At 37.8% G+C, this 21,335-nt stretch overlaps 1 protein-coding gene across 2 annotated transcripts in view; it reads right to left on the reverse strand.

The window, feature by feature from the left end:
• Positions 1 to 4,515: 4,515 nt before the first annotated feature.
• The window catches only part of IPO5 (importin 5), a 42,333-nt gene continuing 25,513 nt past the window's right edge, over positions 4,516 to 21,335 (reverse strand). Inside the window, exons 12-27 of one of the 2 annotated variants that reach the window (XM_086880848.1) lie at positions 21,180 to 21,269; positions 20,918 to 21,091; positions 20,472 to 20,690; positions 19,929 to 20,012; positions 19,042 to 19,174; positions 18,827 to 18,948; positions 18,223 to 18,319; positions 17,577 to 17,749; positions 17,030 to 17,141; positions 16,367 to 16,422; positions 16,218 to 16,286; positions 13,086 to 13,208; positions 12,350 to 12,569; positions 8,871 to 9,099; positions 7,247 to 7,388; positions 4,516 to 4,663 (exon numbers count right to left, since the gene is read on the reverse strand). In XM_086880848.1, coding sequence (XP_086736974.1) covers positions 4,577 to 4,663; positions 7,247 to 7,388; positions 8,871 to 9,099; positions 12,350 to 12,569; positions 13,086 to 13,208; positions 16,218 to 16,286; positions 16,367 to 16,422; positions 17,030 to 17,141; positions 17,577 to 17,749; positions 18,223 to 18,319; positions 18,827 to 18,948; positions 19,042 to 19,174; positions 19,929 to 20,012; positions 20,472 to 20,690; positions 20,918 to 21,091; positions 21,180 to 21,269 — 2,130 coding nt within the window. In that variant the 3' untranslated portion in view covers positions 4,516 to 4,576. The remainder of the gene's footprint in view (positions 4,664 to 7,246; positions 7,389 to 8,870; positions 9,100 to 12,349; positions 12,570 to 13,085; positions 13,209 to 16,217; positions 16,287 to 16,366; positions 16,423 to 17,029; positions 17,142 to 17,576; positions 17,750 to 18,222; positions 18,320 to 18,826; positions 18,949 to 19,041; positions 19,175 to 19,928; positions 20,013 to 20,471; positions 20,691 to 20,917; positions 21,092 to 21,179; positions 21,270 to 21,335) is intronic. The other variant, XM_086880849.1, reaches the window with a different exon arrangement.

Consider the following 21,335-nt stretch of genomic DNA (forward strand, 5'->3'; position numbering starts at 1 on the left):
CAAAAGACATTCTGATTTCATGGTTTAGCAGCCACAAAAATTTCCTGCACCTGAACTGAGGTCATGGGCTGCCTTTGAAGTGATAAAGGAAAATCATGAAAGTCAAAACTTACTTGTACCTCCTAGGTCCTGCCTTTCCTCCCTTATAACCCACAGAAGGTTTATCACTGGTCTGAAACTGAATGATAGGAAATAATCTGTTGCAGAGGTTGTAGAAACGGTCTCCTCACAGCAGATGCTGCAATTCCTTATCTCCTAACCAAAGAAATTAATTTCACACTAACTCCAGCCTTGCAGGATGTCCTGGTTTCAGGTAGGGTAGCATAAATTTCTTCTCAGTAGCTGTTACAGTGCTGTGTTTTGGATTTGGAATGAGAACGTTCTTGATAACACACTGATGTTTTGGTTTTTGCTAAATTGTGTTTATCCTAAGTCAAGGACTATTTCTCCCCTCTCTGTCTCATGCTCTGCCAATGAGGTACACAAAAGAAACTGGGAGGGACCATAGCTGGGACAGGTGACCCAAACTAACCAAAGGGATATTCCACACCACAGACTCGAAAGAACTGAGAGGTGATGTGGCTTCTCTATCAGGTAATTAAAAAGATCAGAGTCAATTCAGTGAGCAAAATCTGTGAATTTGTGACAAATGTAAAGACCAAACATTTAGGCCTCGTGGGCTGTGAGGAACAGCCTTTGAAAAGCAAATACTCTGATACACAAAAGTGGTTGTAAACTCCAGAGACAAACCCAGATTTCTACAGGAATAACTACTGTGGCTGAGGTTAGCATTTTGTATTCAATGATAGGAAACACAGCGTTCATGTTCTGAGCAGGCCTCCATTCCTCACTTCTCTTTTGCATCAGAGAAGATGCTGAAGCCTTCTCCTGAACAAATCCCATGACTTCTATTCAGTACTGAGCCCATACCTCCAAGTCTCAACAGAGGTTAAAGCTGTCCTGAGAGATGTTCCGCCTTAAAGCAACACAAACATCTTCATGATAACCAAGAAGGGAAAGGACCTGTACTAGACAGACACTTCAATCCCATTTATTGCTTCTTGGAATACAACAAATGCATTTCTTAGAATTTAAGCTACCATCGAGCCCCATAAAAGGAAGTAGTATTGTCTAAGCTAGCAGAAGACCAAACCAAATGATTGAATAGCAAAGGCTCTCCCACAGATGCCCAACAAAATACTTCAAAGTTGAGTACTTGCAGTGGCAAGTACTTGACTTTTGTATTACTTTTAATAGGACTCTCATTGTATTTTGAAGACTCAGTGTATGTGTGCACCCCTACAGATACCACTAAGCCAACAACAAAGCTCCGCTTCAAGAGCCTCAGGCAGCTGCATAGCCAATACAGACAAGCATACACAGAGTCAATAGGAAATTCACCTTCCTTAATTCTTTATTTCATCAAAAATTCCAACTGTGCAACACGTCTTACTCTCCCGCATGTACTCCCATACATGAGACTGACAGATCTAAATGTGTAGAGAACAGACAACATTTGGCATAACAACAACTGTTCTATGCTGGGAAATACCAGCCCTTGCACTCAGCAACACTTTGAAGTCTCTGCAGGGGAAAAGCAATGACAGAATGCCTCAGCAGTACACAAAGCCCATGTTGAAAGCGTGAAGGATACAAGTCACTTTTGTACATAGATTTTGCACAGGATTCTCTGGGAAATCTTGTAGACAAAGCCAGGGAAAGGAGACTTGACATTCATTTGGATTATTATCTGTCGTGACCAACCTAGAGCTGCAAACACAAAGCAAGTAGCTTCGCCTTCAGAACAAAAATAATAGGTGAGAGTTTAGATGGGAACTCAGCCACACTTCAGGGAGATGAGCTACTTTTGAAACCAGTGCTCACAAATGCTACTTGCTATCATATGCTTATTAACAGGCTAATGGGCCTCCAGTACGGGAACACCTGCATGGTGTTCTCTAGCTGTGCTGTTACCGAGTACAACTTTGTGCACTTTTGTGTGGATGTCTAGGGTGGATTTGGTACCTCTTTGTTCAGGCAAAGCAAAACACTGCTATTGTTTGCAGTGCTCTTTATACTAGGTACATCTCTCAACCCACACAACAGCTGAGCAGTTTGTTAAAGCAAGACTGGAGTTATACCCAGAAAAAATGGTTGAATCAAAACTACCTTTCCCAAATCAGTACCACAGTTGAAGATTACTTTGGCTCCTTCATAAAAGATAGCTGCAGATAAAGCTACTGTTCACTACAATACTTTCTTTGGGCAACAGTACTTAAGTGCAATGAAGAACAGGAACAGTTTACTGCTTAAAAATTCTGTATTAAGGAACCAGAAAATCCAAGATTAGTGATCCAGACAGCTTTTAAATAGGCGTAAAGGGAGCGTAGTTTTTAAAGCTTGTGCAAATTGAGAAAATGCCACAGAAGCTTTTTGGATGAACCTGACAAGTCCAGTCAGGCAAGAATAGATCTCCAGGTAGGACCCGGAACCAACATACTTGTCAGGCTGAGAGTGATTCACTCGGTGCCCTTTGCTTTGATAAAACGATTAACAAGGCAAAAGCAATTGCACAAAGTTGGTCTGCGCTGGTTCTGGCACACTGAGCAACCCCATCTCCTGGTTCTATTTGTTCTCAGTTACTTCGACTGAAAGGACGGCAAGAGGATTACAGCTGGTCCAGTAGGAGAGCAATTCAAATGCTGCTTATGTTACAGAGAGCCAAAGCTGATGCTGTTTCTGGGAAATGCCAAATGTGCTACGATTCTCAGCACACAGTCCAAAGGGAGAAAAATCTAAGCTTTAAGATCTGAGGAAAAGTACAAAAAGTTTGCTGCAGGGAAAAATTTACATGTTTTAGATGAAGGGAAAATTGAAATAACTAATACCTAAAAAACCAAACACCACAAAGAAGAAAGGATAGAGTATAGCAAAACTGTTATTGTTAGGACCAGTGCTTGAGATAACTGACATGACTTACTAGTTCTCTCACAGTACTGGTATCCAGTCCTTAGCATTCATCTTCCAGATGCACGAATGCTTGGATTTCTGTAAATAAGAGATTATCAATACTGAACAACATGAAAACTGGAGCAGTACTTTGTTGCACTGTTTCAGCTGCCTCTAAAAACAAACTACATTGTCAAGTTCTATGGTTAAGGCAGTTTGTCTCACAAACCTTTGGGTATAATGGTCCTGGGCTGGTTTTGGTATACCTCATTCTTTATTTTCTGTTCTAAAACACTTTCAAAGGCAAAACTAAGTTTATTTAGTATGAGAGGCATTTATTACATGTAAAGTTCTACCTTTTCTTATTATAAAGGAAGAAAACTTACATCCTCTTTGTGAAAAGATTTGTTTCAAGACACAATTGAGATCAACTTGAAGAACACTTCAGTAAGAACTTAAGTTTTTAAAGATCAATGCATATATTAACAGCTTTGAAGTAAGAGTGGAAAAACCTCACTCACCTTGGTTAGAAATCAGATACTCTATGCCTATGTTTGCTGGTAGATGAAGTATTGCTCTTGAAGTACCAGGAAGACCTGAGAAAGCTTTTTGATTCTTTCAGGTCAGGCATGATTGTTTTAAACAAAACAGGCTACTACAACTTTTTTGCTGTCTACCAAATCACGTTGCACGTTTGCAGCTGGAACAACACTACATTTTATAAGTTAAGAAATGCAATTGCATCTGAACATGAAAAACATTTTAAAGTCAAGGTATGTATATTTACTGTCACACAAGGAATGCCATTAAGTTTCCATTCTACACACTCAGGTGAAAAATTTGTTAAAAAGTCAAGAAACAAAAAAGCATAAAATCTGTAATAGGCAACAATATACAAAGTTTCAAATATAAAATCGTGACTTGTATAGTTTGTTATTTTCATCTTTTCACAAGAGTAAATTAAAAGAACCACACATCACTGAACTTCTACACAAGCTTCTTGTGTTTCAATGTCATTTATTGAGGAGTGAATGAGATACTGTCAGACATGCCAAAGAGACTTCACATTCAAGGGCTGGAAGCTGAACAGCTTTCCTCATTGAGTCACTGTACAAGTTGTTTTTGGGAATCGAAAGTGTGATCAATGAGGTCTTCATGCTCGATGTTTGTCTTCAGTTTTTCATCTTTTGATCTACTACCTTGTTGGGCAGAAGGACACTTTCTACCCTGCAAAGACTCACACTCCAATTAATACAATTAACACTAGATGTAGAGAAACATTTATCTGTTATAACGTACATCTACTGCTGAAGGTCTTATGTCTAATGAGAAAATTCAACTTGTTTCCCTTTCACCATCGTATGGATGGCTGATACCGTTAGAAAAATACTCTTCAGTGCTATTGTAGGGTTTACAGGAAACTTCTTTCATGTTGTGGGATAGAAACCGATTTAAACACCGTTCTGAAAGAATGCTTCTTCCTGCTGCCACTGCCTGTAGGTTGCAGAAGAATGGCCTACACGCACTACAGTTCTGGTTTTACTCAGAAAAGAAACAAAAGAAACCTAAACAATAGGGTAAACGTTTATTTAGAGTTAGTTTTCTTGCAGATGATAATTAAGGCCCTTCAAGCAGAGTTCAGGAGCTCCTGTATGGCTGCCTGTTGATCTGCATTGAGCTGTGATATGCATTCTGTCCACAGTCCTCCGGATGTCTAGAAAAAAAATGAGAAGTGGTCTCTATGCAGGCTGAAAATGTCCAAGGTACATCCTAAACTTTGTTACGTTTACAAAGCTCAACATTCACTCAGCTTATTCCCATAATATACATGTCAAAGAGACTGAAATCTTCAGTCATACACAGTGCTACTCAGGTTCAACTTGAGATGCTCCAAAAGGCTGAACAGCAGCAGAGTAATCAATCTGGAACTCCTGAGAACTCTCTGTAAGAACTATGTGGGTTGACAAAGGACACTCCCGTGTTAACCACAGCCTAAATCATTTCCTCATTTTGCACTGAAGTTAAAAGACCAATGTTCAGGCAAAACTGAACCATGCCTCTTCCACATGGGTGTTTTGGGCACTGGTGCAGTAGTAACACACTCAGAGCTTCGAGCTGAGCACTGGGATTACAGCACAATGTGCCACACGTAGGGGTGCGAGATTCTGCTGCCAGCACAGGGCTTGGCTCTTCAGTGGAAGGAAAGGTCAATTACTTCCCAGAGAGAACTGCACTGCATCTGTCTGGGTAAACGTAAACCTTTCATCTATGCTACCACAGGCCTCAGCTGAGACATTAGCTTTTTAAGTCACCATCAGTAAGAACTTTTCTAATGGCACCAGAAAGTGCTGAATATTAATCAAGATTGAGAAATAAGTTTTTATTCACTTATCAGTAGAAACTGGAAGCAATTGGCATGCTGCTTTCTTTAGGACAATGACAGGGAAAAAAATTCCAGGTGACTGACTTTAGGTCTTAAATTTTACTGTTATTGCAAAAGCCAATCTAAAGTAAATTTTAAAAAAAGTTCAATTTATATTTGGTATATTTTACATTCAATTCTATTATAATGCCCTTTTCTCAAAATTTAAAAAGTTTCAAAAATATAAAAATGGATTAAAAAATTCAAAAATAAGTATAAGTTTGTGGGTTTAGTTTTAAATACCATTAAGCATTTTAGACTCTTAATGCACGATGAAATATTGCAGAATTAAATGTACTCTTCCAGCATTTCTGATGCACATTTAACTTGGTAATTTACACTGAAATATTTCTAGCCTGACAATACCTAAGCAAAGAAGTTAATATTCAATTCCAATAATGACCATGTTACTCGTGTCAGACACTGGCAGTGAAACAGCTTACTGAGATCATTGAAAAAAAAAAAAGTCCCCTGGAATCTGGGAAGCAGGAGCTTGTTAGCAACCACACAACCTTGAAAGTTCCTATCATAGTATAACTCTTAGTCAGTAAGAATATAAAAGTCTTACAGATTTACTAGAGTCAAAATACTATGTGTGAAGAAAAATAGGATTCTAACACTGTGCTAAAAAAGCATTTTTTAAAATAAATGTCTTTGAAGATTTTTTTTTTTCCCCTCCTCAGTCTTAAGATAAATCATTCAGCTGGTGCTGAAGGTCTTCTCTCATATTAATATTCCTATCAATCCTGGCCAAAACCAGACATTGCTGTACTCAGCTAATCTATACACGTATGTGCCACTGTATTGTTAAAAAAATAAACCTTGATGATTTGAGGTAAAGTGAACAAATGTATTAGGTAAACCCTAATACAAAGGTCCATTTCCAGACTTCAAGTACTAACAGCAAGGATTTGTATCTATCAGGCAAAACCTAGAGCAGTCACTTACACTTTCAATTTGAAACTTGGCTCAATTTCCTTCTTTTTATGCCTTGAATTTTAACAACTTTTTCTATTAGACAAAATGGATCTCTCAGGCTGATACACTCACACAGGTGAATCCTCTCCAAAACCAAGTGTTCCTAAAATTCTTGAACCTTAATGTTGCCAAATCAGGTCAGGCAGAAAGGCCAGTAATTGTAGATCTGCTGCTCAAAATCCTCCATGCTTTTTTGTGAGCAAGATGCTTACCAGGCACATTGCTTTCCCTCATTAGTACTACATCCAACCAACAACATTTAGCCCTGAAGGAGATCTGCACTATGAGCCCTATAATTTACAGCTCTGTAGAGAAGCACTGTGTAAGTACCTGGACAGCCCCATCATCTTTAAGTGACTCATCATGGCATAAAGGAAGTGAACCTTAAGGCAGTTCCCCAAAGGCAGCGAAAACATTGAACAGCCACCCATATTTGCACTGGATTGAAAAGGGCAGTAGTAAAATAACTTGGGCTTGGCATTCATTCTCTAACAAAGAACCTGAGCTGCTACTGTACTAGAAAGACACCATAGGATGCTGGCAACCCTTACAAGAACCACATGTTGGATCAAATCCCGCAGTACAGTTCACTGATAAAAGGACATGCAGATTTATCTCCAGATTCTAATTTCTGACTCAGAAAAAAAACCCATAAAAAACTAATACTGGCTCACACATTAACCATCTTGCTGCATGAAAGTTAGTTATTTTATTCAAGTGCAAGTGTCACCGAGTTTTACCATTAATCATTAAAGGAACATCCAAGGATCTCCAAGATCACTGTTTAAGTCATTATTCTCTGAGGAGATAAGGCTCTCAAAACTGGTTTAACAGTTTAGTTCCTTCTGCAAACAGATTCTAAATGCTCCCTTTACATTTAAGCAAGCATTTATTTACCTGCACTTGGCGAACAACGTTAGCCAGCCGCTTGGTACATGGATCTTCATGTTTGATAGCTTCATGGATTTCACCATCCGCAATTATACCAAGTATTCTGGGAAGGTTGGAATTGTTGGGACCGAGGACAACTGGGTTATTGCTGTTACAAAAGATATATTGAACAGGAATTAATGCTTATCTAAAAAATGTAAACACCTTACACGTAAGTGAAGTGATTCTGAATGACCTTATTCTAAAGCTGCTTATTTAGGTTTGTTTCACACAGCTGAAGAAGTATGCACAGCTTTGTTGCCTGCTGACAGCATGTTCCCCTTCTGTTAATATTTAACCAGCTGATTCTTTACTCAGCCTAAACTTTATCAGGAAGAAGTTCTGAACTTTACAGAATGGCTGAGTTCTATGCAGATGGGTCTGTAAATAGTGACAGAAATAAATACCCAGGCTAAAAGGACTTATTCCTCTCTCTGTGCCTCCCAAGTCGTTGTGTTACTGGCGTCAGGAGCACCAGTAACTTCAGCTCTCTGCCAGCACTCTCCATGACACAGCAAGCAAGCAGTTCTGCTCCGTCTTTCCCAGCCAAAAACTGGAGTGGAGGAGTATAAGCAATCAGGAATCTGTGTGGAAAACATGATCTACTTCCAGCCCTGCCACCTACCAGTACTGGAATGCATAGGCATGATGTAGGATTGGCAGAGCTCCAGAGAAGCAGGTAGCCAGGCTGAGCCACCTGCACAGAGCTGGGTACAGGAGTGTGCTAGTACTGCAATTCTCAATTTCTGTGTTCCTGTTAACATGCACACTTGGCAGCATTATGATGGTGTCTCTATGAAATTGTTCTGTAATCAGTCTAGGGACCTCAGCTGTCATTTTGAGACTCTGCCTTAATAAAGCACCCAGAGATACAAGGTATTCACAAACTAGAAAAGACTGTAAGAAATCTAAGTTACTTCCTTTATATTTTCCTCCTAAGATGTAATACAGTGCCAGCCAGAATGTGCTTACTACATAACACCTCAGAGGCTACATTCTTTCAATCATTTATGAAGTGCACCACACTAAAATAACTGTTAACTTTTTTCCTTCTTTTACCTACAGGAGGGAGCACAAATCCAAAGAATAAACTGTGGGATAAGATACTTTCAATAGTAACTGAAATAATTATTAAGGAAGATAGCACTGCACAACGAATTTTTCCATAGCATTTCTCTACTTCATACTTTGTTGGAAAGCAAAAAGGTGCAAAACTACTTCAAAGAAGGCTGAAAAAGCATGTGTGCTGCTTTTAAGAGAAAAGACCTGATAAGTTACTGATATGTAAGCAGAGTATCAAAAATTTTCCTGAAATTTTCTGTACAAGTATTCTGCAGATCCTTTCCCATTATGGACACATAAAGCAGCCAGGATTTTTTTCCCACCATACAGACTCTATTTAGGACAAGAACAGTAACTGTTTAAAAAAGCAGGAATAACATCAGGGAAGGCCCTGTTCTGACATTTCAAATTATCTTCTCTAAACCTTATGTAGATTAATCTCATAGTTTCTCAGTTTTGGAAAAAGAGTGCAAGGAAAGAGTATGCAAACATGCTTACTTTCTGAATAAGTGTGAAAACTTTGCCTTACCTCTCAAGTAAGTCACACAGATAATTGAAAGTATGAACAGCTTCTTCTTTGTCTTCATGAAGTGGAAGCCATGATAACCAGTGTGGAAGGACTTCTTCAACATTTATACAGTCAGGCTTGAACTTCATTATCTTTCCTATTGCTGAAATGCAGTTTTCTGTCGCATTGACATTCTCTTTGGCTTTGGCATCTGGTGACTGAATGACTCTCACCAGCAATGGAAGCGCCTCTAATTGTTAAAAACACAAGAATAAAGTTTAATGCACAATCAAGCTATACTTTATTAACAACACAAATCCTACTGGAGACAACTGTATGTATTAAACCCAGGATTTTTTGTGATCCAAGCACTATAATCTATTCACTCCAATGTTCCACTGCTTCTAGGTTCTTCTCTGCTCAATAATTACCATATGAAAACCAAACAGATAAATAAAGCTCTGCAAGGAAACAAGAGAAAACAGCTACTGTAGAAATTTGAATTTGTTTTAGAAGTTCAGAAGAAAATAATATTCCCATGTCTCTCAATTGGAGTTATGCAATCTAAAGCACACAAAACACTGTAGATAGCAAGCATTATCTGTTTAATAGAATATACTCTATAAACACAGCAGGAGGAAAAGCACTGCTACAGTGACATTCACTGTGAATGTCAGTCATTCATTCAATGTGAACTATAGTTCACATCCTCAGTATATGCCTGCTGTGCATCTATTGCTAGTGGGCACATCTATATATATAAAATATGTATGGATGTACCTCCCACCACTAAAAGGTGCCCTAGGAAAAGCTCATAGGAGTAATCTCACCTGGTGAATCAACTTGGCCTAGTTTAGATCGTAAAAATTAAGGAAAGGAAATGTCTTTCAATGGAGGAAAAATTCCAATTTTCTTCCTAGGTTAATAGCAATTTTATTTTTTTAACACTTATGTGGGTAACCACACGCACACTTCTAAATGAACATTAATGTCACAATTTTAGCTTCTAGTGTCCATGCAGACTTCCAAGTACACTACGTGCAAGCAGGAACAATTGTCCTTGTGTTCTTCTGCTAAAAATAAAATGCTAAATCTGTGAAATTCTTTATCAGCAGAGTAAGCAGGTTGTGGAATTGTACAGAAAGCACACTTCAAAATAACTCTAATTACTGAAGAAGAGTGAGATCTCACACTTCTGAATTTTGATAAGTAAGTAGAAGCTCTGCAGTTAAACAATACACAATCACTCCTTCTACATTAAATCCACTGCATTAGATTTTTGAGAATTAAGCAGCTATGGAAAAACTGTTAAACATTACAGAACTACAGAAATATCAGACCCACTAGCTTATGTATCAAATGCAGGATAATGATGCTGGGCTATTCCCCAAAGCAGAGTTTGTTTCACAGGGGTCAACAATGTCCAGACAACTGAGCCTGCCTTTTATACCTCAGGTTTTCATGGCTGCTGAAGCTAAATCTCATCTCATCTGTACCTCACTCACTAACACTAATGGATTACTCTGTAGGTACATGTGCCCTTGCAACTGTAAAACTAGGAGGGCATCAAAATGAATCAGCATAATTTTCTCCCTACAGCCTACCAGACAAGTTTTCATCTTGTCTATAAAACAGATCCATTCTCACATAGACATTATCTTAGATAAACCTTAAAAAAGCCTTTTGACAATAAAAGACCCATCTTCTATGTTAAGCTTTTTGCCAAAGGCTGACTGCTGACATCTGGCACCACCCAGTTTTGAGGCCACTGATGTGATTTAGGAAGAAATCCATGCAGTTGATTGATAGAATTTTCATAGAGAACAGTTAATTATATTCTTCCACCAACAGAAGCAACCTTGCCAGTTGCATCAATTGTAACCTTGTATCCCCATTTAGACTTGATTTGCTGAAGTTTTTCCTTCCATCTTACTTACTTGCTACTAACAAAATCTCGTTTTAGTGATTTTTATTTCATGAGTGTAGCTCACATACCATTTACAAGTTCTTGCTATATTACTGGACTTTTTTTAACTGACTGCCAAAAATGCCCGTATCAATACCTCTGATTTTTCTGAAGAGTATTTACATACTCTTCAAATTTGCAAAAGAACAATATGCCAGTGCTATATATCATCCAGTAAAGAAAGTAAGTTACAAATTAAAAGCTCATAGACATGATGTTTTTCAGAGACAGCAAAACCTGTGGGGTAGAAAATGTCTCATGACATGGATTTACTTTCTAATCACAGCGTACCTTCATTTATTCAAATAAATCACAAAGTTCTTTCATGTATGCACAAAATGATTTAGAATACTTTCGAGGTGTCTGCTAATAAACTGTATGCTGCAAAGCTGAAAGTTTATTTTATCTAAGATTCAACTTAAGGAGAAGCCAAGTGTCTGGGCATAATCAAATACAAAGAGAAGAATCAAAGATGTTAAAAAGTTTAAGTGGAGTATGATAAAGTGTAATTAATGAAAAATAAAATTAGACTTCAACAGATGCTAAAAAGCTGAAAAAAATTTCAAAATCAGAACTGTCTAGACAATTCTAAATTTTCATGCTCTTAATGATTCATTGCATGGCTTCCCACACTGCTTTTTCTTTCTTTTTAAAAAGACATCTTATCCTGATTGTTATCATGTAACAGTTACATTTACATTAACAATGAAAATTACAGCCCTGATTGATGTAGGCAAGATTTGTGTTAATCCCTATCAGATGAGTATTATTTTCTTACATCATCTAATTCAGCTTTCATTTAATATTAATGTGAAACACATATTTTAAATACACACGTAGATTACTAAATATTTTCTTTAAAAAAAAGGGAAAATCCTTTGATAAGTTGTTTTGCACACGTAGTGTGCAAAATTACCTTCAGTGACAGGCAAGAAGAGTGCAAGAAGAATTTCTTTAAATTTTAGATGAGTTTGAAGTTTCAAAGAAATTTGAAACGTTCAGAAAGAAAGGAGACAGTGATTCTGATAAGTACTATCACACTCATTTTACTTCTTACTTTACAGAATCAGACTCCTTTTTATATAATCAGAAAGCAGAGAGCCACATAAGTTGTTTTCTAGGCTATTCCTTAATACAGGTCTCTTGTGTAGTTTCTCCAGACATCCAAAGGCTTTTGCATTATTATGTAACTACATCAATATTAGTAGAAAGCATCTATGAGACAGCTGTGTTTCAAAAAGATGTTTTTTATGAAATTAACATTTGCATGCCAGATCATATTTTAATAAAGAACATGTAAATCAAATTTGCGAAGCCGTCAGGGCTGCAACAGAAATGCTGCTGAGCAGAAGAACAATAAAAGCCTGCGGAACTCAGGTACTTTATCAATCCATCACCAGCCTATGACACAGGTAATACTGGCAAGCTATTTCACTGCCAGGGGGTAGAGACCTCACCAACCAAAAGGTGAGCCATTTTTATTTCTTCCCCTAGCCCCTGCATTTAGCGAGTTTCATGGGCCGTGGGTCTGTACCTGGGCAGACGGGCCGGTAGCTGTCCCCGCCGAACTGTGCCATCACTCCCACTCCGTAGGCAGCCGCCTGCCGAACCTCGGGGCTGCTGTCACACACCGACTCCAGCATGGGCCTCAGGAAGTACTCAGCGTACTTGAATGAGGCGGGGCTGCAGTGCTCCACCACATCGTCAAAAATGCACAGCCCCCACTGCCGGTCCGGCCACGGCCGATGCGGACACTGCGGCACAAACACCCAACAGTTGAGATACCTTGAAATCACTGAACAGCCAATGATTAGATCAACAACAATCACAGCAACACTGGTCTAATACTTTTGTTAAAACCTTCATGGATTAAATGCAACCCTAAAACCACGTAATTTGCAGTACTGATCGTTCCAGCAATGGCATGAACAAAACAAAATCCAGGTGTCTATCTTTGCACCTCTCTTTCACACTCCATTACATATATCAGTCTCAATTTTTCCCTGCGAGTCTGCAACACTTTTTTGTCTTTCCTCTTGAAATCCATTTTTGAGATACTGGACAGTCTCAAGGAAATTAAGTAGCATAGCACCGACCCTGCTCAAAAAGCATAGGGTAATAACAACTTCATCCTTGATCTAGAACAAACCCATTCTGTAAAACAGTAATTGCTACATTCTATGCCAAGTTCTCTAAGACATCAGCATGGAAGATATTAATGCATCAGAAAAAATAACTAACTCTAAATTAAAAGAAAACAAAGTACTTACAATTAGGTTGACAATTAGTGGAAGTAACCTTTCAAACCATGGCAGTACCTTCTCCTTGTAACTACTGAATATTGCGTGCAAAATGTCTGATACTTTTGTCAAAATATAAACGTCACTGTCATCCTGAAAGGAAAAGGAAACAATTCACATGAAGACTAACAATCTTTAATGGAGTGGAACTCACATGAAGTGCTAAGGTGTCTAAACTTCTAATTTCTTTGTTCTAATGGAACAAAGTTGGTTTATGACTTTTTTTGTAAAACTATTTTTTTTAAGTTCATTAATTTTCAATTCTTTATCTAATTGCAGAATGATAGAATAACAAAATAGTTGGGTTGGAAGGCACCTTAAAAACCATCTAGTTCCAAACCCCCTGCCATGGGCAAGGACATATCCCACTAGACCAGAGCTCCGTCAAACCAGGGCTCTGAAAATTCCCAGAAACAGGGTATCCACATCCTTCTCTAAGCAACATGTTCCAGTGTCTTGAGGGACATCACTTGTTACTGTCATGTGGATATTGAGGCACCGAAAGGAACTTTTTTAACATGGCCATCCAGTCAATTCCTTAACAGCTGAATTCATCAAATATGGATCTCCTCAAATTAGTGACAAAGATGTTGTGTGGGACCCTCTAAAGGCCTTACAGAAGTCAAGACAGATGACATCAGTTGTTCTTCCTTAATTCATCAATACAATCAACTCCATCATAGAACCCACTAATTTAATCAGGCATAATTTGCATTCTGGAAGCTGCACCAGCTGTCTCTAATCACTTCCCTGTCTTCCACAGCTGCCAAGAAAATGTGTACAATGCTCACAATGGGCACAGAGTGAGACTGACTTTCAGAAAGTTCCAGGTAGTTCCAGGAGTCCTCCTTTTCACCCTTCTTAAAAATCTAAGTCAATCACAAACTCAGTTGCCTAGGACTTGCAGGTTTGTTTCAGGGACAGAAAAATCAGATCAAGACAAAACTCTCTTGTGCAAATTTACTGCTTCAATGGGGTCCCTTTACAGAAGGCAAAAGGCCATTTTCCTCTTCTATACCTTACAGATACCAAAAAAGCTTTTATGGAAAAGTAAATGCATAACTGCCTTTGTGATAAAGATTGTGGCAAAAATACAACAAATACTATTCTCCTCTTGTTGTTTAAATTAATTTTTCACCTTGCCCAGTGAATACATCAAACTGGTCAAATAAAGGGCCTTACCCTCAGAGCTATCAATTTAAGTTGTATCTACAGGTGAGGATTATTCCCTGGACACATTTATGCTTTATCTTTCTTACACAGCAACTTCTGTTGTACTTAGTATGCTTCCTTTAACCAGTTTATACTTTATCAGGCAGGGAGAACAGTACAGCTAGTTTCTGCTCCCTAGTGACCTTCACCTTTCTTACCCTCTGGTGACAAACCAGTAACTATTTCTTGTGCAACAGGCAGCTTCCCACAACTGGATATTTACACCCTTCCTAGTGAACCAACTTCTGCATCATCAAGGCACAACTCAAGCAGGAACCCTAGAACATGCATACAATGACATTAAGAGGTAGAGACCTGCTGCAGCACACCACAAGGTCCTCCTAGCCTGGTACTGCCTGTTGAGCAATAGCTGATAATATGCTTGGGGAAGAGAGTGTAACTCTTGCTTGGTGTATGCCTTCTGCTCTCTACCAAATCAGCAATTTAGTTACTGCCTAAGTGAGGGCTGGACCTAAAACTACTGTTTGAATAACTTTCATGACTTCTGTGCTTATATTTCTGCTGGCCTGAGGTAAGGGCTACATAAACATACTCTGAGACCAAAGGTGTATATTCAAATGTTACCCATTTGTTAATTCTGTCCATATAGCAAATGATGCCCTCATCCCCACCCCCTCTTTCACAGAGTAATGCAGACAAGTCTTTCTCCAGACTTTACAGAAAAATCAGCAAACATTAGAACATTTTTAAAAATGCCTTGCAACTCTGTCGCAGAGTAAGGACTCAGCTTTTCTCAAACTGCTGCCTGCTTGCATTTTCTCTCAGTACAGAGTGACACACAGGAAATAAAAGCGTCTTGGAGGCAACAAAAATCTATCATCTTGAATGCTGGCCTAAAAAGAGGCACAAGAACCGCACTGTTATTTAAGACAGTATTTACATATGGGGGTATGATTTCTGGAGTCTGTATACAGGTTAAACTCATGTGATTAAGCTTCATGCCTGCATTGTGCAGCAAAAAAATTTCTTAATTCTTGAATTTACTGAGCATCCTTTGTCTCATGTTATAAGCAGCAGTCATTCATTATTACTCACTCTCTCTCTCTATACCAATAATGATCTAATAAAATTTTTGTATCTCTTCTACAATCACCTCCACTTTAAACTATTAGCTCACTTTGGTACACTAGTGTGTAAGTAGTTAAGTAGTCTCTTTAATATTCTCTCATAAGCAAACACATAATGGAAGCTGTTTATCCTGCTGTCCTTTTCTGATACTGTTTTTAGGCTATTATTTTTGAGATAGGCTCCTGACATGACACATCAGATGTCTTGGAATTGGAGGTGTAGAGGCCCAAAATTAAAAGCCACCTAGCTTGCAAGGCTCAAAAAAACCAGCAAGTCAGCAAGGCTAGACACCTAGCAAGGGACAACCTCATTGCAGTCTACACTTCCTCAGTGTGGGAAGAGGAGGGGCAGGCACCGATTTCTTCTCTGGGGTGACCAGTGACAGGACCAAAAGGAATGGCCTCAAGTTGTGTCAGGAAAGGTTTTAGTTGGTTATTAGAAAAAGATTCTTCCCCCAGAGGGTGCTTGGGCACAGGAACAACCTCCCCAGGGAAGTGGCCACAGCACCAGCCTGACAGAGCTCAGTAAGTATTTGGACAATGCTCTCATCCCGAGTGTGATTCTTGGGATGCCCTGTGCAGGGGCAGGAGTCAATGATCCTTGTGGGTCCCTTCCAACTCAGCTTATTCTAGAATTGAATAGTCTGCTGTCAAATCTGTATCAGTATTAATGTCATTCAATAATTGTTTGAGCAGATGAAGAAAATAAAAAGCTATATCCTGAACGTCTTACTTCAGCATATCAGACAAGGAAACCTTCCATATTTTCTAACTCACAAACGTAGCGTGACCCATTTCTTACTGAATGTTTTGAAGGACAGTGGTAACAAGATTCTTCTATGAAGAAATAATTCTGAGGATTCACTATGTCCTAAATGAATAGAAAGCATATTTATACAGTATGTTCATCCTGGTGCTTGATGAGTAGAAAAATTCTTCAAACTAACTTACTTCATCTTGTAATGACTCTTCAACTTGTTCATCATAGTCTTCATCTTGTCTTTTCACTAAATAAAAAAAAAAAAAAATTAAGCCACTATTTTTCTATAAGTGCATAAGAAACCTGTGAAAGGGAAAAATTCTGCAGAAACAAATTTAGAAAACAGGAAACAGTAGATGAAGATGCAACAGGAATTTTCCATTTTTAAGGAGCTTCAAAGAACTTTTACAGAAAAGGAAGAAGTCCAGGACAGCTCAGTTTAAGAATGTGTAAAAATGCACACAAAATAGAAACAAACACATCAGCTCATCCACAAAGACAAGAAAAGTCTTAGCTTAGAAATGAGAAGCTACTATTGCTTTGAGAAAACTGCTAAGACTTCAGACAAAAAAACCCCATGGAAATGACAACACCACAGATGTGCACTGTCTTTCAAGTAAATCTGTTTGTTAACTTTTGATTAAACTACAGTAGAGCTGAAAATTATGCTACCTTCATCCTCCAAGAGCTTACAAATACAATTAATGGATTTGTTGGTTTACAGTCCAATTCCTTTACATAAATATAAAAATCAATGAAATCTAAACAGTTTTTTCTCTGTGTTCAGAAATAATTAGAAATTCTGCTTTAAAGAACAGTCACATCACATGTTAACAGGACTTGTGCTGACTTACCCTGTCTTAATTCTTGATTTTTAAAGTGCTCTTCTAGCTTTTCTTTCAGTATTCCTCCAAGTTCTTCAAAGTGTTCGTTGTTAAGGCATCCATCTCCCATTACCTCAACGCACTTGTGAAATAAAACAACCAGTTTTTCAGCTTTAAAATTTAACATGAGCAGTCTTAACAAAATCTAAGCACACAAAGAATATTAATACATGTTCGCAATCACTAGCAGGAATTATATTAGAATAACAGCCATACTGTAATCAATGCTCAAACTATACAAGTAGTGCAATAGTACCAGTGTACATTTTATACCCATAATTTCTTGTCGCTCATGGTTAAAATGAAAAAAATTGGTATCTGTTTTAGGTTAATACTTTGGTATTCTTGCAAAACAAAATACAACTTTTTCCATCAGCTGTAACATTTATAGTCACAACAAATTTCCTGTAGAGGAAATCTTGCATTTATTCAAGCCATTTACAGGAAGACCAAACGTCTCCATTCTTATTTCAAAAAGCTCCAAACAGTAAAGCCATGAAATTCATAAGAACACTACCTTTGCAAAAGAATGCATTATTTCTGAGAGGACATCGGACTCTGGCTCTGTTCCAATGGCTTTGATGAGAGCATCACACATGAAGTGCCACATCTGTGTGAGGTAATCCGGCCCACGAACCCTGGCACATTCAAGAAGGAGGGGCATCGACTCTGCTGCTGCCACTCGGACACGTGTCATTATTAAGGAAATACAGCAATCAACACCAACAAGGTGCTTAGAATTCAAGACCCCACCACCATAATGAAGTTCTTTTGTTTTCTACCCAAAACTCACTTCATTATGATCCATGCATTTGATTTCTTAATTAGATATAAATTAAATCATAGAAAAATTACACAGATGCTATTTATAAGTGGCTTTAAGCCTGTTTCAGGCCATGACAGAAAAACTGTTCAAGTTCTCTTCTGCTCTGTTACACAAACATCACTTTTTCTACTGATTGCTTTTTTTAAAAGAAACTAGGGGGAAAAGTAGGAACACATTGTATAAAACAGGGTGTGGAAACCAAACTTCTCTGAAACCATTTCTGCTATAAAGTCACAGACTATTTTAACATTAACACTTTCAATTCATTTAGGAAAACAGCAAGCACAATTTTGATTCCAAATTTCCATTTTCACAGTGGAATTTCTTAACAGGATATCATCATGAAAATAGAACTTCAGCAATGGAACCATCAGCTTTACAACTTGCTCTGTGTATTCCACAAATCCTTCTTTTAGCTCTTTTGCATAGCAAACCTGAAAAATAAAGTACAGATATGCCTCTTTTAAGGGAAAACACTTATACTTTTCAACTATGTAAAGGTGAGAAGGAGATTGATAAAACTGCAATTTTTTTTTAGTTTATTTTTAAAAGACATGTAATAATCCATTTACCTTCCCCCTCAACTGTGGTAATTTGAGAAACCCTGATAGCAGCATGAGTTCTCACTCCTAGGGCATGCATGCATTTTTCAAACTGAATTCCAAAACAGCATTATTTGCAAAAAGGAACTGCTTTTTACATAGCAAATTCCTTGAGTTTTGCTAACAAAGCAAAACCATCTGTTCATTTTAAAAATTTTAAGCTCCTAACTATTTTTAATCAAGTAAACCACATGCAATAAGTGCCTGTAATCCAAACTAAGCAGTATCACCCAAAAAACTTTCATGTGTGACAAAAAAAGAGTATTTTGGTTACAGATTTTGGCTTCAGACTCAATTGACCAGAAACACATAGACTGCCAGAACAGTTTTATTACTCACCAGCATTTGGCATGCAGTTGCTTTTTCTTCAAGGCCTGCAGTTTTAATTCCAAAACTCTGCTGATCGCCTATACTTACAAATTCCCAACCATCATCATCACTCATATTCTCCATATCTTGCGCTGTTATACAGAGGAGAGGAAAAATAATCTAAAAATGCGACAAAATCATTTATTTCAGTATACTTTTCAAATAAAACATCATCTTAAACCTACTGTCTAAAAGAGCTACTTCAGGTTTAATGGATGCAGTCTTCATTAAAGGTCCCATGACAACAGGAAGATACTGCTGAAATTCCTTTCCAAGAATTTTACACATTCTGGCCCATGCAGAGATCATGTAAGAAATCTAGAAAAGAGAAGGCAGAATTTTCATGTCCCGCATTTCATTTTAATGCATACTTAAAAGCAAAGTATAAAGGAAACACATTACACAATAGGATTTTTGAAAAGAATTTGTCAGCAGTCCATAAAGCTTATTTCAAAGAGAAGCGATTCAATATGCAATCCACATGAAGATGCATCTTCAGAAGATATCCCAAGTCTAGCAACACACCCTGACAGCATCTCTGATGGAAGTTGCTATACATGTAAAAATGGGACACTGTAAGATCCATGACTGCATTGCAGGTGCCTGTTCAAAAATTTTTTTTTTTTCTGAAATATTTCTGAAATATTTTTTCTGAAATATTTTCTGAAATATTCCCAGATTCAAACAATACTATCAAGCCACATTCCTGAAAATGGTAAAAAAGAGCAAAAAGTAAAAAAAGGGTGCAGTACTATGTTTTCAGAGGAGTATTTGTTTTCAAATGTACAAGTAAAAATAGCTCTCTGCTCATTAGAACAGCTGCTTAACAAGTCTTGTTGATCTATTTATAAGAAGGTGACAGTAAGCTCAAATTTCATCTGCAAATATAGGTCCTGGAAGTCTCATTTCCTAACCACGCTTCTGTGAAAGATTCTAGGACCATCTCAGTGTCAAGTTTTGTAAGACAGGCTCTGGACAATTAGCCTGAAGGGCCAGGGAGGGATCAGAAGCATCATGTATACAAGGAATGTTTTTAATACCAATGAGCTGTAGAGACACAATTTTAAAATACCTGTGGATCATCATCTTCTAGGTCACTGAAGTCTGTCTGTGTCTTCAGTAATAGCTGCATTACATCTGATGCATCCTGCATAAACTAGACACAGGAAACAACTATGTTTTTAAAGGCAAATTAAGATGCTACTTCTCAGAGACTTAAATGCTCTCTTAAATGAAACTTTTTTTAGGCATCCACATACAAAACTATACTAAGTTTCCATTGAACTGCATACATTTGCTCCTGACACTGCCTAAATATACCATGTCAATTCTCTTAAGGAAAAAAAACAAACCTCAGAAGTAGAAAAAATATCTGCTTTCAACATTTTTTAGTGTGACAAGAATTACTTAAGCTAGAATAAGATTGGATTGCAAATTTGATTTGTGAACCTAAGCAGCAACACAGTCACCTCAGAAACTGAAACAAAGACAAGCATAGAAAGCAGCAACAATATAGCTGAATGTTTAACAAGTGATTATATTAATTCAGGGCTAATACCACAAAAAAAAAGGCATTAAAAATATAATTACACCATTATATAAAATATAAGCTTACCTTTTCTTTGCCAACAGCAAGACCAATTAGACTGATGCATTCAATAGTCTTTCCTCGTAAAAGTCTCAATTCCTTCTGAACAGCATTTTCAACAATGTGTTTTAAGGAGGGCATAAATAAATCGTAGTAGGGAACAAACTTCTCCTCTACTGTATCTGCAACTGATGCAATTGAAGTCACAACTTGCTCCAAAACTAGCTTATTGCCTTTCTGTATCAACTTGGAAAGAAGAAGAATAAAGTGTTACATTTCTAAAGCACACATTTTACTTAAAAGCATGCCATAGGCAAAAATCTGCTCTTGCACATAGGCTAATTCTCCTCAGTTTAGACCAACATCAGCAGATATGCATACTGGCTCATTTCTGAGGTCCTAGTTCAGCTATGCTCATTCTGCCAATGTAACAAAGTTACCCTCCATCAAACAATTTGTTCAGTGTATTATACCTCTTGTAATTTTATCACCATAATGGAATGAAGATGCTTCACTAGATTATCCAAATACGGAATAAGCAGTGACTTGGGACAATCTTCAGTGAAGTTTATCAGTGCTGCAGCTGCATGGGCTTGAACACGCTGGCTGCCTTGATCCTCCATGGTTTGTAGAAGAGCTCCTATCACCTGAAAAAGAAAAGACACCTTTTCAGAAACAAGTTTCTGAAGGAGACGTAATTTTACCACTTTTTTTTCCTACTACTCTAATACTTGCCTTCTCATGAAATTTCTTTTGAAACCCAGGTGCAAAGTCAGTTGCCATTTGTCCAACGGCATTACAAGCGGCGTATCTTACTCTGGGATGCTGAAAGAGTATTTCCCTCAAACAGTTAACAAGCAGTTGTAACAGCAGAAATGAAAACATTTTGAA

This window comes from Cyanistes caeruleus, chromosome 3 (assembly GCF_971803275.1).
Source record: "Cyanistes caeruleus chromosome 3, bCyaCae1.hap1.1, whole genome shotgun sequence".
NCBI classification, from domain to species: Eukaryota; Metazoa; Chordata; class Aves; order Passeriformes; family Paridae; genus Cyanistes; species Cyanistes caeruleus.